Source organism: Bufo gargarizans, chromosome 7 (genome assembly GCF_014858855.1).
Source record: "Bufo gargarizans isolate SCDJY-AF-19 chromosome 7, ASM1485885v1, whole genome shotgun sequence".
Lineage (NCBI taxonomy): Eukaryota > Metazoa > Chordata > Amphibia > Anura > Bufonidae > Bufo > Bufo gargarizans.
Window position 1 is genome coordinate 16,982,994 of NC_058086.1, and position 14,669 is coordinate 16,997,662.

The window sequence follows — 14,669 nt, forward strand, 5'->3', positions numbered from 1 at the left end:
TCACCGGCGTGGCAGACATACTTTGCCTGAACGTTTCAAGCAGACGTGCAACAAGAGACGAGTATGGCAACCTGGACGTTCCAGGCAGGGCCGCCTGTCACTGGAGTGACCAACATAACAATGCTTGAACGCTTCAAGCGGGCATACCACATGAGATAAAAAGACACCCTGGAGATCCAGTCAGGACACTGTGCCACGGAGTGGCGGACGTAACATTGCCTGAACGTTTCAAGCAGACGTACCACAATAAACAAAATGACAACCTGGAGTTCCAGGCAGGACCACATGCCACCGGAGCGGCGGACGCAACAATGCCTGAACGCTTCAAGCAGACGTACCACAATAAACAAAGCGACAACCTGGAGTTCCAGGCAGGACTACATGCCACCGGCGTGGCGGACGCATTAATGCCTGAACGCTTCAAGCAGATGTACCCCAATAGACAAAGTGACAACCTGGACGTTCCAGGCAGAATCATGTGACACCGGGGTGGTCGGCAGAATGGCGCCTGAACGTTTCAAGCAGACGAGCAACGAGAGAGAGAAACGAGTATGACAACCTGGGCGTGCCAAGGGGGACCACATGCCACTGGTGCGGCGGACATGACATATGGGACGTGTAAACGTGCCTGCGGCCAAACCCCCGTGACACATACCATACCCGTATAGAAGTCAGGACGTACCACCTACTGCAAGCAAGGAATCCTTGGAATGGCGAGGAGCGTCAGATAACCGACCAGAACCAGACACTGCAATGATGATGCATGACGACAATGTAAATGTATGTTTTTTTGTATTTTTTTTTCACAGGCCCCCAACCCAGCTTTCCCACAGAACGCAGGCACTGCTGCTCCCGCACGGAGAGCCCCACAACACCGCTCTAGAGCAGGGAAAGTAGAAAATCTCTAACAGCTTGAAGGTATTCATACATGACAATCACAGACAGGCACTGTAAGGCCGCTGGTTAAATGTACCGTAGACGCCCATATATGATCAGAATGAGAAATGTGCCACAATGAATACATGTCTAGGTTCACCCGACATGTGTCGTAATATCTGAGACGCCCATACAACTTGTGGTGCTTAGAAGTACACTGACTTGTTGACTGTGTCTCAACTGCACAACCTTACCTAAAATAGGAACTAAAAGCAGATCTATGTGGTATGTGATGCGGGGCGACTGTGCACCTGAGTGAGCTAAAAACCCAGACATAATATCATTAACATAATATCATTTCCCATTATGATTTAACCGAAGTGGTGTTCAGTAATGTAGGCACCTATGAACAATGATGCACGTTGTGGAACACTGGGAACAGGGTGACGCTCCCCTGAACCAGCCACGTGCCTAGTAATGTGCACGTGCTGGTGTACATGCGCCTCTGTAACTGCGACCGCAGCCCCCCGGCCGGCGGAGGAGTTACCAACACAATGCGAGCGTGACCAGGGGCGGAGCCGCCCAGCGTGCCTAGCAACCGGCACACGCGGCTGCCCCCCGGACCACACGCCTGCCCGCGACTTGCTTGCGCCGCCCGGCCTGAACCAGGAGGTGAGGTCAGCGGAGCTCCGGCCCCAAGCCCCCCCCCCTCCCCCGCGTGTCTGCGGCGTCCCCGTTGCGAGGTGAGGACTTGAGCCGCCGTCCGCCGCCCCCCGCACCTTGGCAAGGATCCGACCGGCCTACTGGCATCGGATACCAGTTGCTTACCTGGGCGACCCAGACTAGGCGAAGCCGATCCAATACTTACCCGGATAGAGGCTTAAGGGAGCGGGACGTGCAGGAACCAGACGTGACCGGAAGTACCAAGTACCTGGCTGCACGTCCCGTCCCTTGCACTCCGAGGAATATATAGCAAGGGGGCGGGGCCTATGCCCCTCCCACAAATACAGGCTGCACGGCAGCCTTATCTACATATATATATATATATATATATATATATACATACACCAATTCCCTCCCCATCTTGGAAGCACAGAAAAGACATGTCCATTCACAAGTGAAGGCACATTTTACTATTAGAATATTACTACTGTTTCTATTACTGCTGCCATTCATCCTTCTGTGCCTCTCTGTTGTCTACAGTAATCCACCCCCGTCATTTGAGAAATACAATGCAAGGCATCCTGTTTTCTCTGTAGAGCGCTCACTCATTTACGATCATTCTGAGTTATCTTTTTTGTTCTTTTTCCCTGTATTGCTCAGATACAGTCTTATGAGCCCTCTGCTTAAAGCTTTTAAAGTCATAGCTATCCATTTTATAAAACTGATGAATGACATTTATGTCTTGGTTGACTGTTCATAGCTGCACTGTATCGGCATGCACTGCATGGTACACTGCATATCCTTCCATTATTTGTTTAGATCACAAGCTCGCTCATTGTACCCATATGCTGCATGGAAGCATTTTAGGGTATGACAACACGGCACCGACATGATGCAGTTAGGGAACGCATGCATCCAACCGGCTTGCATGTTTATGCTTTTAGGGTGCGTTTTTTGCATGCGATTGTTGTCTGAAATGTTGTCAATTTTCCTGGTACTTTACCATTCTGGCTAACTTCAAATAGTGACACCTGTAGTAAAATATATATCGCAAGTGGCTACCCTACTGTATATCTCATGCAGTCAGCATCCAAACGCAGCAGGACATGTCTTACCTGCGGTCAATCAGGTGCCATCATCACAACTTTGAAAGTACCAGGTCTATCTCAGAAACCTACTGTATTTTCCCATTGACTTCTATTGGGCTCCTAACTTCATCATGACCACATCATGACCGTGCCCTGTGGTCACACCCTTATAAACAAGGTGACTGCTTTCAGTGTGTCAGAGAAAATCAGGCTCAGACTGGCCCACAGGAGAATAGGTGAATCCCCCGGTGGGTCCCTGAGCAAGGTGGGCTCCTCGTCCCCCATCCCTTGCACAAGTAGCACATGACACAGTAGACTGATTGAACTACATATAAATAGTAGGCATACAGGATCTCAAGCAGCCTATGTTCATATAAAAAATTGGGTAGGCTAACAGACAGAACAGTTTATTAGTATAGAAGCATCAGTTGGCTGAGATGTCTTTAGGTACAGAGGCAGGTCAGACACTATCCTCTTACCCCAGGGACCTGTCCTGCCATAGAATCTGACAACCAATTTCACCAAATCTGACCTTAAAACAAATTTTGGAACTTCACTCACCTACTACTTGCTACTCTCCCGAATGTATGTTAGCAAGAAAAAAAAGGACAGAAGGAATGTAGTAAAACTGCAGGATCAGGCTACACAGGGTTTGTTTATACCCTGTAGCCATGGAGATACATAGGACTGCACAGGAGCTGTAGACACAAAATGGTAGGAAATGTCAATAAAGACTATTTGAAGAGATCCGTCATAGGGTCCCAACAGTGGCGGATTACAATAGGGACGTTCGGGTCGGCAGCCCCGGGCCCAGCACCGCTGGGGGGCCCAACGCTGACCCGAACGCACACATACTGCGGCGGGGCACAGGAGCGCATAGCTCCCTGTCCCGTCGCCGATCACCGGCATTCACCGCATAGGCCTCAGGCCTTGTAGGCCTATGCGGTAGTGAAATCCCGGCGCAGGCGTGCGTGATGACGTCATCGCGCGCCTGTGCCGGGACGCAGCACTGTGACGCGCCTGACTCATCCCACCCGCCTTCCTCTGCGAGCAAGTGCCTGGTCCTGGACATAGGTGAGTATTTATTTTTTCATTTTTTGTTCATTTTTTATTTTTTTATTTCATTTGCCTACTTGGGGGGACACAGGAGGACCTATTAGGGAAGATAAATCGATTACATGGGGGGGAATGTGGGGGCTGTATGGGGCCTAATTAATTTGGGAGGGAATACTATGTGGGGGCAAATTACTAGATGGGGCAGTGTGGGGGCAAATTATTATGAGGGAATACTATGTGGGGGCAAATTACTATGTGGGGCAAATTATTATGAGAGGGACTACTATGTGGGGGCAAATTACTAGATGGGGCAGTGTGGGGGAAACTATTGTGTGGGGGCAAATTATTATGAGAGGGAATACTATGTGGGGACAAATTACTAGATGGGGCAGTGTGGGGGCAAATTATTATGAGGGAATACTATGTGGGGGCAAATTACTATGTGGGGGCAAATTATTATGGGAGGGACTACTATGTGGGGGCAAATTACTAGATGGGGCAGTGTGGGGGAAACTATTGTGTGGGGGCAAATTGCTGTGTGGGGGCAAATTATTATGGGAGGGACTACTATGTGGGGGCAAATTTCTATCTGGGGGTAGTGTGGGGGAAACTATTGTGTGGGGGTAATTGCTATGTGGGGACTATGTGGGGGCAAATTACTATGTGGGGGAAACTATTGTGTGAGGGCAGTGTGGGGGAAATTGCCATGTGGGGACAGTGTGGGGTAATTACTATGTGGGGACAGTGTGGGGTAATTTCTATGTGGGGACAGTGTGGGGTGATTTCTATGTGGGGACAGTGTGGGGTAATTGCTATGTGGGGGCAATTTACTATGTGGGGGCAAATTACTATGTGGGGGCAGTGTGGGGAAAACTATTGTGTGGGGGCAAATTATTATGAGAGGGAATACTATGTGGGGACAAATTACTATGTGGGGGAAAATTATTATGAGAGGGACTACTATGTGGGGGCAAATTACTAGATGGGGCAGTGTGGGGGCAAATTACTAGATGGGGCAGTGTGGGGGCAAATTGCTGTGTGGGGAAATTGCTATCTGGGGAAAAATTACTATATGGGGCAGTGTGGGGGCAAATTACTATGTGGGGGAAACTATTGTGTGGGGGAAATTGCAATGTGGGGACAGTGTGGGGTAATTTCTGTGTGGGGTAATTTCTATGTGGGGACAGTGTGGGGTAATTGCTATGTGGGAAAATTGCTATGTGGGGGCAAAATACTATGTGGGGCAGTGTGGTGGAAATTACTATGTGGGGGCAGTGTGGTGGAAATTACTATGTGGGGGCAGTGTGGTGGAAATTACTATGTGGGGGCAGTGTGGTGGAAATTACTATGTGGGGGCAGTGTGGTGGAAATTACTATGTGGGGGCAGTGTGGTGGAAATTACTATGTGGGGGCAGTGTGGTGGAAATTACTATGTGGGGGCAGTGTGGGGCAAATTACTATGTGGGGGCAGTGTGGAGGAAATTACTATGTGGGGGCAGTGTGGGGCAAATTACTATGTGGGGGCAGTGTGGAGGAAATTACTATGTGGGGGCAGTGTGGTGGAAATTACTATGTGGGGGCAGTGTGGAGGAAATTACTATGTGGGGGCAGTGTGGGGCAAATTACTATGTGGGGGCAGTGTGGGGCAAATTACTATGTGGGGGCAGTGTGGGGCAAATTACTGTGTGGGGGCAAACTACTATATGGGGACAGTTTGGGGGAAATTACTGTGTGGGGGAAAATTACTATGGGGGGATTACTATGTGGGGGCAGTGTGGTGGAAATTACTATATGGGGGTGTTGCTATTGGGGAGGCACTATAGGGGCAATTCTATTATTTCTGGGGACACTATACAGGGATTATTGCCTGGAGCACAATAGAGGGTGGTATTATTACTGGGGGTCTCTAGGGGACATTATAGCTGCTGTGGACACTATAGGGACATTTGGGGTAATTTATCAAACTGGTGTAATGCAGAACTGGCTTAGTTGCCCATAGCCGCCAATCAGATTCTACCTTTCATATTTCACAGCTCTTTTGGAAATCCAGTTCTACTTTACACCAGTTTGATAAATTACCCCAATTATATCTTTCAGGGTCACTATTTTTTCAGCAGTATAGTTCCTGGGGCATTGGGGAGCACAACGGGCACAGTATTGGGGGTGGCAGGATGACACTGTGGGGACACCAGGATGAGGAGGTTGATGGAAAAATTGAGAAATCTAACGTGTCTGTGTTACAAACTGTAGAGACGAGATGCGGCTGAAAGAATTTGCCATGGTGGTCTGGGTCAAATGGAGGAGAAGAGGAAATAGAAGGTCTACATGACAGGAGATGTCACTGGATGTAACAGGTATGTGGTGCTGTATTCTCCTCCATGTCTTTTTTATTACAATTATATGTATTTTAAATTTGACGACCAAATCTTTCAGTTTAGGACCCAATTTGGGGTATTTTTTTTTTGCCTGAAGATGTCATATGGCCTAAGAAGAGACTGTGGCGCTCATAAGGCACCGCAGCCTCTTCATACAAAAAAAAACAAAAAACAACTAAACTAAAATGGAGGGGGGGGGGGGCCCAAGTTGGGTAGACAGCCCCGGGCCTATCATGCACTTAATCCGCCCCTGGGTTCCAATACCGGAGGAAACGCTTCAGTTTTGTCCCCATTTATTGTCAATGGGGACAAAACTGAACAGAATGGAGTACACCAGAATGCATTCTGTTCCTTTTGGTTGTGTTCCCATACCAGACAGAAAAACGCTGCAAGCAGCGTTTTTGAGTGTGTCATGGGATGCGGAGCAAAAAGGATCTGGCATGAAACACAATGTAAGTCAATGGTGCCGATCCGTTTTCTTGGACACAAAATGGTTTTAGTGCCCGATCCGTCATGGCTATTTTAGACATAATACAACCGGATCCGTTCATACCAGATGCCGCCGGTTCTATTCTCATGACGGAAGCATTTTTGCTGATCCATGACGGATCCAGCAAAAACGCAGATGTGAAAGTAGCCTAAATAGGACTGCACTGGAGGAATAAAACATATCAGTTTCAAAGACTGATTTGTCATAAGGTTAGCACTATGCAAAGATGTATTCATGATTTTCTTTTGTTATTTTATATCACTATAAAAATATCATATAAATTTCAAGTCTTACATCCTTATAGCAAATAATATGCTTTTTCATGAATGATATTCACTTTTTATATTGCTGTGTAACCCTAGCCTGGACATGAATTTTAATTTCAAACTGAACTTATAAAACCCTAATCACCATAATCAATATATAATATATATTTGCAGTGTCAGAATGGAGTTTCTAGCGCCCGCCAGAGGCAATTATTCTTGGGGCCCAACCCCCATATTATCAATAAAGTCTAAGGCCCCTTTCACACATTGGTCAAGAGTCGACTCCCACTTAGCAACAACAGTTTAACTCTATGCTTTCTGTTGTGTCTGCTGTGTCATTGAGCTTACCTTATATTATATAATAAATCTTAAAGGCACATTATCTTTTTCTGCTTCTGTGGACACAAAATATAACTATTACATGACATCCAAACATGAAGTCACTGTAAATAACTCTGCTTTTGTCTTTAACACACAAACATAGGAACTGTATTAAGGTTATTGGCACGTTTAGCTGTATAAACATATAAGCCATATTAGCAACCTAGGACAGGTCTTAGCTGGCCAGCTACACAGCTAAGTTAGTTTTTCTTTGCATCATTTTTTAGTACCTTGTACCTTGTCCAGCAGTTTTCTGGCTGAACTTACTGGGAGGACTGCAACTCTCAGCAAACCCTGAACTGCAGTCCACAACAACAGTCACAGCTTGCAGACCATGGCTAGCTAAGTCAATTACTCCCAACACAAGTAACATCAGGATACCAGGCAGCACACACCTATCACCTGCGCAACACACTCCACACGCTCCGCGCTCGAGGTTCCTTAATTCCGGGTCTACACGTGTTACAAAATGAGACCAAAATGAGCTCACCGATTGGACGAGTGGCCCAATGAGTCCCCTCCCCTTAGCCAATGAAAGTCTAGATTAGAAACCCGCGGGCAGAGATTGGCTGCTGACTGCAAATAAAGGGCGGGCGGTCAGGCGCGTTGTGATTGGCGGAAAGGAACGTGCGGGGTAAATAGAAAGTGACAACCAACCAAGCGTCATGGTTGTCATAGCAACTGAACCAACCTGAGCGCGACACGATAACAGATCCTATAGAGACTTATATAGGGGAGGGAGGAGGAAAGGGCCCGCACTCCTTACCACCTGAACAGAGGGAAAGCAGGGCCCGGGATGGAAGACAAGTGGGGTGGGGGGCCTTCAATGCGCTCCGGGGCCCCCTGCCATGGGCCCCATAGCAGCTGCATGGTCTGCCTATATGGGCGGTACGCCACGGGTGGCAAGTGATTGGCTCCAAATGTTTTTTTTTCTCTTGGACTTTTGGGGCCCACTATGTTATCAGGGCCTGATCCCACCATCCCATAGCAACTAATCTGATTCCACCTTTCATTTTTCAGGGTTCCTTTGTAACATGAAAGGTGGAATATGATTGGTTGCTATGGGCAACTCAGCCAGTTTCACACACACAGCATTTGTTGAGAAAATGAAACTGCAATTTTTGAGGCCAAAGCTGGGAATATATTCAAAAGAGAAATATAAAGGAAGGATTTACACTTTTTCCTGCTGGATCCTCTACTGGATTTGGCTCAAAAACATACATTGGAAAGCCACAATAACGGCAGCATCTAAAAAAAACACTGTGTGTGTGAAACCACCCTTATAGAAGAACCGTAAAATAATTGTAAGGAACATTACAGTGCCAGCATCCTGGGAGAAGCCCCCTGCACATAGCTAAATGTGACACTGTGTCTGTCTATAATGAGATTCATGAACCAGGTTTCCTATGTAATGGCCGCAGTAACAATACGGGATGTATACAACGCAGCAACTGAAGTTTAAAGGTGACACTCTTGCTCCCCCTACTGTACACAACAAAATAAGCCCAGGACGGCACAATTGACTGCAGTACAGTCGGCCATGGCTGTGCTGCTCCCTGAAAAAGGTGCATCATGTGTTGTACTTTACAAGTTACATCAAGAAATGTAAAGTCTTAAAATGGAAGTGAAGCTCAGATTACACTAATGTTGGTATATAATTACCCCTATTGTAATGTTATTATTGCACTCACTCCCTTGCAAGCTGGAGTGATCCTAAAAGCATACCTCCCAAGTATTCCTCTTTTGGAGGGACAGTCCCTCTTTTTGACCCAAATCCCCCTGTCCCTCTTTGCTCCATATATGTCCCTCTCTTTGATTTGAGGTATAGATTTGCTTTATTACATTTACAATATTGGACCAGAAAGTGTTTGTCTGGCTCCTATCTGTATACTAGAGCCAACCTTCCATATTATTTCATCATTTGATGCAATTTGGATTTTAGAAATGTCTATATTCAGATAATTGTTGCGATATTGATGTTTATACTTATGCAGGGAAAATGGATCTTTCACACAGTGAACCAAAATTGTCCGTCTTTGACCTTCCAAAAAATTGGGAGGTATGTAAAAGAGTATGTCCACACAGGACAGGTTTGTTGTCGAAATGCGTGTAGCGGTTCCCTACAGTTATAGTTGTAAAAATTCATGCACATCCTGCAGTAACAACCCCATCCGAATTACTGGAACAGTTTTTTTTTCTCAATATTTCGGCAGCCAATCTGCAATGTGTGGACATTAGTGGTGAGGGAATTTCTGGAAATATGATTTTGGTCCAACTCGGACATTTGATTCCATTTGGAACCCAATTCAAAAGTGATTCCATTTCCCTCTCTTTCCCATCTGAATTTTTTTTTTTATTCAAGTCAAATTTAGATTTTCTATAGAATCGATTCAGTCATCTCTAGTGAGCATGTTCTAAAAGTCCTGCAGGTTTGTAGGATGTTTACCTCTAGAAGATGACATCAACATGAATCATCAATGTACAATGAACGTGCATGTGGTGCATGCCACAAAGTGTCAGGCGTAACTTAAATGCATTTTCAGAAAACATGAGGATTGGTCTAAAATGGCACTGGATAGGACATTCATCACAATGGAACATCAGGGTTCATTTTATTCTAATCGCAAATTTTTATAGCGAATATTGGCACTTCGAGAATTCGTGAATATCTAGAATATTGTGCTATATCTTCGTAATCGCGAATATTCTAGATTTTTTTTCATCAGTACCCATGATCCCTCACTGCTTTTTGCTTGTGGGCCAATGAGAAGGCTGCAATATCTTTGACTTTAGGAGTAGTGTTGATCACGAATTTTCGCATTGCAAATTTATATCGCAAATTTTTCGATTGCCGATTTTTGCAATCAAGAAAATAATGTCTGGAGATCACGAATTCTCGAATTCGTGAATATATGACGAATATTCGCCCAAATATTAACGAAATATTGCGAATTTGAATATTGCCCCTGCCACTCATCACTGACCATGAATATGGACCCTTAGGATAACATTCTCTCCTGGACGGGTTAAGATTCATTTTCCCAAAAATCTAAATAAACTTGCAAGAAATAGTAACGTAATAGACAGGAATGTTCTGATATAGCTGATTGCAGTGTACAAGGGCACAAGGAGCCATCTTCTCTACTTAGGTATTATTACGACAGCAGTCCGTGCCCACTGCCATCTCACTCTTGGGCATGGTCTCCTAGTTGCATGTTGTGCTCTGCTGGCAGCCCATGAATCGCTCCTTCCCAGCACTGTGCCATCCTGCTCTTAAAGGGACAACAAGGGCACCTAACCTTCCTCAGCTGCCCACCCTAGAGTATTTAAGGCACCTACCTTGTGGGAGGTGACCTCAGCAATAGATTCTAGTTGTCTAGTTTTCTCCAAAGGTACGATACTTATTTGCTCTCCAGTGTACCAACTTCTGCCTTTCTTTAGATTTGACCCTTGGCTTCCTGATCTGACCTCTGCTTGATCTCTGCACTAATCCTGAGGTGCCTGCTCTGACCATGGACTGACTTTGGATTGCATGAACTTTGCCTGCCTTGACCTCTGCTTGTGCCTGACTCCTTGGGGTTTTGCATAGGTCATCCATGGTTCAGCAGTCTGAACAGAGATTTCTCCCATAACAGATAACAGCCTGGTGGTTCCCCTGCAGCGGATTCCAGATGCCCATATAAGAGTTAAAGGGTGAAGATAACACCCTTAGGAGTAGACCCAAATCAAGCGTAAAAATCAAGAAAACTTAATGTAAAGAAATCATCACTTTGAATTAATCACTTACCAGTGTATATCCCAAAATAACAGCAAGAGAAAGTACAACTAGCCTTTACAAAAATACCTCATACACTGTATTGGTCTAAAAGTAAAAAAGAAAAGCGAATGGCTTAAAAGGGTTGTCTCACAAATAATATTCTACAGTTTTCAAACCAGCTTCTGGATCTGAATACTTTTGTAACTGGATGTGATTAAAAATATGTATTATAGCTACTGAGTAATTCAACTAAATCTGTCCGTATTAGCGCCACCTGCTGTTTGCTCTTTTTCTTGTTTTATCTTGCTGACTGCGACGGAAGCACATGCTCAGTTCTATCCTTCAACTGTCTCTGCTGCGGACAGGACACGCCCTCTAAGAAAGGACACACACCCTGAGCTTCCAGCTTTATTTTTTTTTAGCAGAACATGGGGAGATCTCTAAATCCATGTGAGGTACAGGGGTGGTTCTAGCTTTGACAGAAAGATACTGTCATGTACTAGATGATGTCTGTGTGACGAACCGAACCTCGCAGCCCCGTCTGACATCACTACTACGTCAGGATCTCGCAGTACGGTCTCTTCACTTTCACCAAGATGTGACGTTCCGCACCCCCTGGTTGTACGTAAAGTCAGCTTAGCACCGTTTTACACTACACGGAGAGTGAGAGAGGGTGGCCCACGCGACCTCCGTCATGGCACAACACTCACTCACAACCCTGACAGGCTGAGTGACTGTCTAAGGGCTTTCTTTGATGCAGTTGACCAGCTTGGGCCCTCAAACAAGGGGTCGTACTGTCAGAGAAGCTTCCTCCCAGTCCTGCTGCTGGAGGTGTGAGGCTGGGCCACTTGTTTAGTCAATTTCCTATGCACGATGCCCATCACCCTTGACAGAACATTGGCAGGCATCAAATTATAACACCCCATATTCCTCACGGTCTGATTTATTTATTTTTGTACATTAATCCTGAGATAACCCCTTTAATGACAAAAACTCTTTTTGGTCTGTTCTTCCAGGGATATATTTCAAATAAATTGCAATAATCAGCAGTATTTAGGTTACCAATGATATTTATTGCATCCACGTATAATTTCATTTTATGATTACAATGTTCTCTCTATTATGTTGTATGATACAATCGTACATTAGATGTGTTGTAGTCTTGTTATTGTAGCATTGTTTTAGCATGACTCTGGCGACGTGGGAAATGTAACATATGGTCCCTGCTCCTCTCTTACAGACACTACGGCTGCAGTCGTCAGGAGCCAGTGTCTGAAGTGCTGTCTTCTGGGAGCGTGATGCTGGTTGTCTGGAAGCAGGGAATGTACAATTACTATGATCCATTTATGCTCACAGTGCTGCCTCTGCCTATCACAAGTGAGGAAGACCAGGGAGTATAAACTGGTGGGAGGAAAATTACACTGGGACATTGCCCTTGAGTTACAGGAGCAATCTAGAATGACTGAGATAAGTGGAAAGACGGGAACGTGATGACGACTGAAGTGTCATCATCCCCCAAAGCACCAAAAGATGGCTGCCAATTCAGAAAACAAGGGGGGTGGAGGGCGCGCTTTCACCATTAAAACACCGGAAGGCCTATTTAAAATTCATTATGTTCTCATTTGCATGTGGTAAACAGATGCTCGGTGAAGGCCAGGACTCCCGCCCTGTGCCAAACAAAAATGTCATTTATAGATTGTTTTATGCATGAGAAAGCTCCAGGGCGACTGGGGTAATATAGGAAAACTAGAGCGAGAAGTCGCCTGCAGCAAGCAGTCCGGAAACTCATTACATTTCGCAGAAAAAAAAAGATCCGGATTGGTTGCTATAATGTGTTGGATACTCCTAATATATTCCAGTGGAATATAATGGACAATAAGGACATAATGGGATAGCTGCTGTATTTATTCCAATCTGCACTGGTCCAGCTAGGAAAGAAGGTCAATTAATTTTTCCCATTTAGTTTACTTGACTGATCCTATACAACCAATTAAAGGGGATCTCCGGGCTACAGATATTGATGACCTGCCCACAGGATAAGTCATGAATATCAGATCAGTATAGTACTCATACAGAGTGTATGTACCAGTGAGTGCCACCATGTTTTTGGCCAATACTGGTGTGCTGACTCATCAGTGATAGAAAAGGATAACCCCCCCCCCATGAACATTAACCCCTTCCTGACTCATGCTATACACAGTGCACACTGATCAAGTTGTGGCAGAAGCTGCACTTGCTTGATCGGAGGTAGATGCCTACCCTGGAAGTCAGCTACTGACAGCCACGCCCAGGGCCCCTGCTGTACCCACCAGTGTTCTGCCAGATTTCTATACCTTGCGAAAACGCTATACCGGAAGTGACGCGGCTGCACAGGAATCAGCTGGAGGAGGGTGTGTGCGGCACTGTGCAAGCGCACATCCACTGGATTAGCAAAAAATCATTGCAGCGCCGTGGGAGAAGGACTTCATGCGCATGCGCGAAACCATACACCGGGCGTGCGCACTTAGGGGTAGGTTGATTTTCCAGCGCAAAATGTTCCATCAGATCTCCCTACCCCTGAGTGCACACGCACAAATCATCAGGAGCAGTTCATCCTTACCGCAGAGCTGAGTGCTGGATATTGGGGTCACCACATAAGCGGTGTCCCCTAATATCCCGCACTCAGCTCTGCTATGTGGAGACCTCAATATTCTACACTCAGATATGCGGTAAGGATGAACTGCTCCTGAGGATTTGTGCGTGCGCACTCAGGGGTAGGGAGATCTGATGGAACATTTTTACACTGGAAAATCTACCTACCCCTAAGTGCGCACGCGCGGTGTACGGTTTTGCGCATGTGTATGAAGTCCTTCTCCTGCGGCACTGCAATGATTTTTTGATAATCCAGTGAGTGAAGGTGCGCTTGCACAGAACCGCACACACCCTCCTCCAGCTGATTCCTGTGCGGCCGGTATAACGTTTTCGTAAAATGAGAACATTTACAGGTATGAAGAATTCCAGGGAGATATGATAACTATGAGATATAGGACCTCAGGTAGTGACTTCCATTCAAGTCCTGAAATATCAACTGGAAAATGTAATTGCTGTTTGTCAACTGTCTGCATGACATTCGGTGCAAAACAGCACAATGTGACCTTGCACCTTTATGTGATGGTTGGAGTACATATTGTGATAATTAAGCATTGTTCCTGTGAGTCATGATGGATGCTGACATTCTTTGAAGTTATAAATAGTTTCCCCGTCTTACTTTTATAATAGGGAACATGGAAGACGGTATGTCATCTTTTAATACATTCTTGAGCACAACCATTACGTATTGTCAGCTTAGCCATGTCGACAAGGACACATTTAAGTAAAGATATTCTGATGCAGTAGACGTGCCTCACCAGTAATGTATGTCAAATTGATGAGCGGCATAGGCAATATTTGAATTTTGCGATATTTTGTGAATTTTGGGCCGAATATTCGCCATAAATTCGCAAATTCGAGAATTCGTGAGCTCCAGTCATTGTTTGATAAATTTGCAATTAGAATATTCAACGCTATTCGCGAATACGAATATATAGCACTATATTCTAAATATTCGCAAATTCTCGAAGTGGCGATATATGCAATAAAAAATTTGTGACTTGAATATTCACGCTCAACACTAATGTCAATGCCACGATATATACTGCCATTGTCAAGTTTTCTGTGTATGTAGATCAGCTCTATAAA

General features: G+C 45.4%; 1 protein-coding gene across 2 annotated transcripts in view; it reads left to right on the forward strand.

Annotated features, from left to right (window-relative positions):
- The window catches only part of TMPRSS6 (transmembrane serine protease 6), a 121,924-nt gene that overhangs the window by 60,230 nt on the left and 47,025 nt on the right, over nucleotides 1-14,669 (forward strand). For both annotated transcript variants that reach the window (XM_044301488.1, XM_044301487.1), the window contains one exon: nucleotides 12,193-12,329. In XM_044301488.1, coding sequence (XP_044157423.1) covers nucleotides 12,193-12,329 — 137 coding nt within the window. The remainder of the gene's footprint in view (nucleotides 1-12,192; nucleotides 12,330-14,669) is intronic.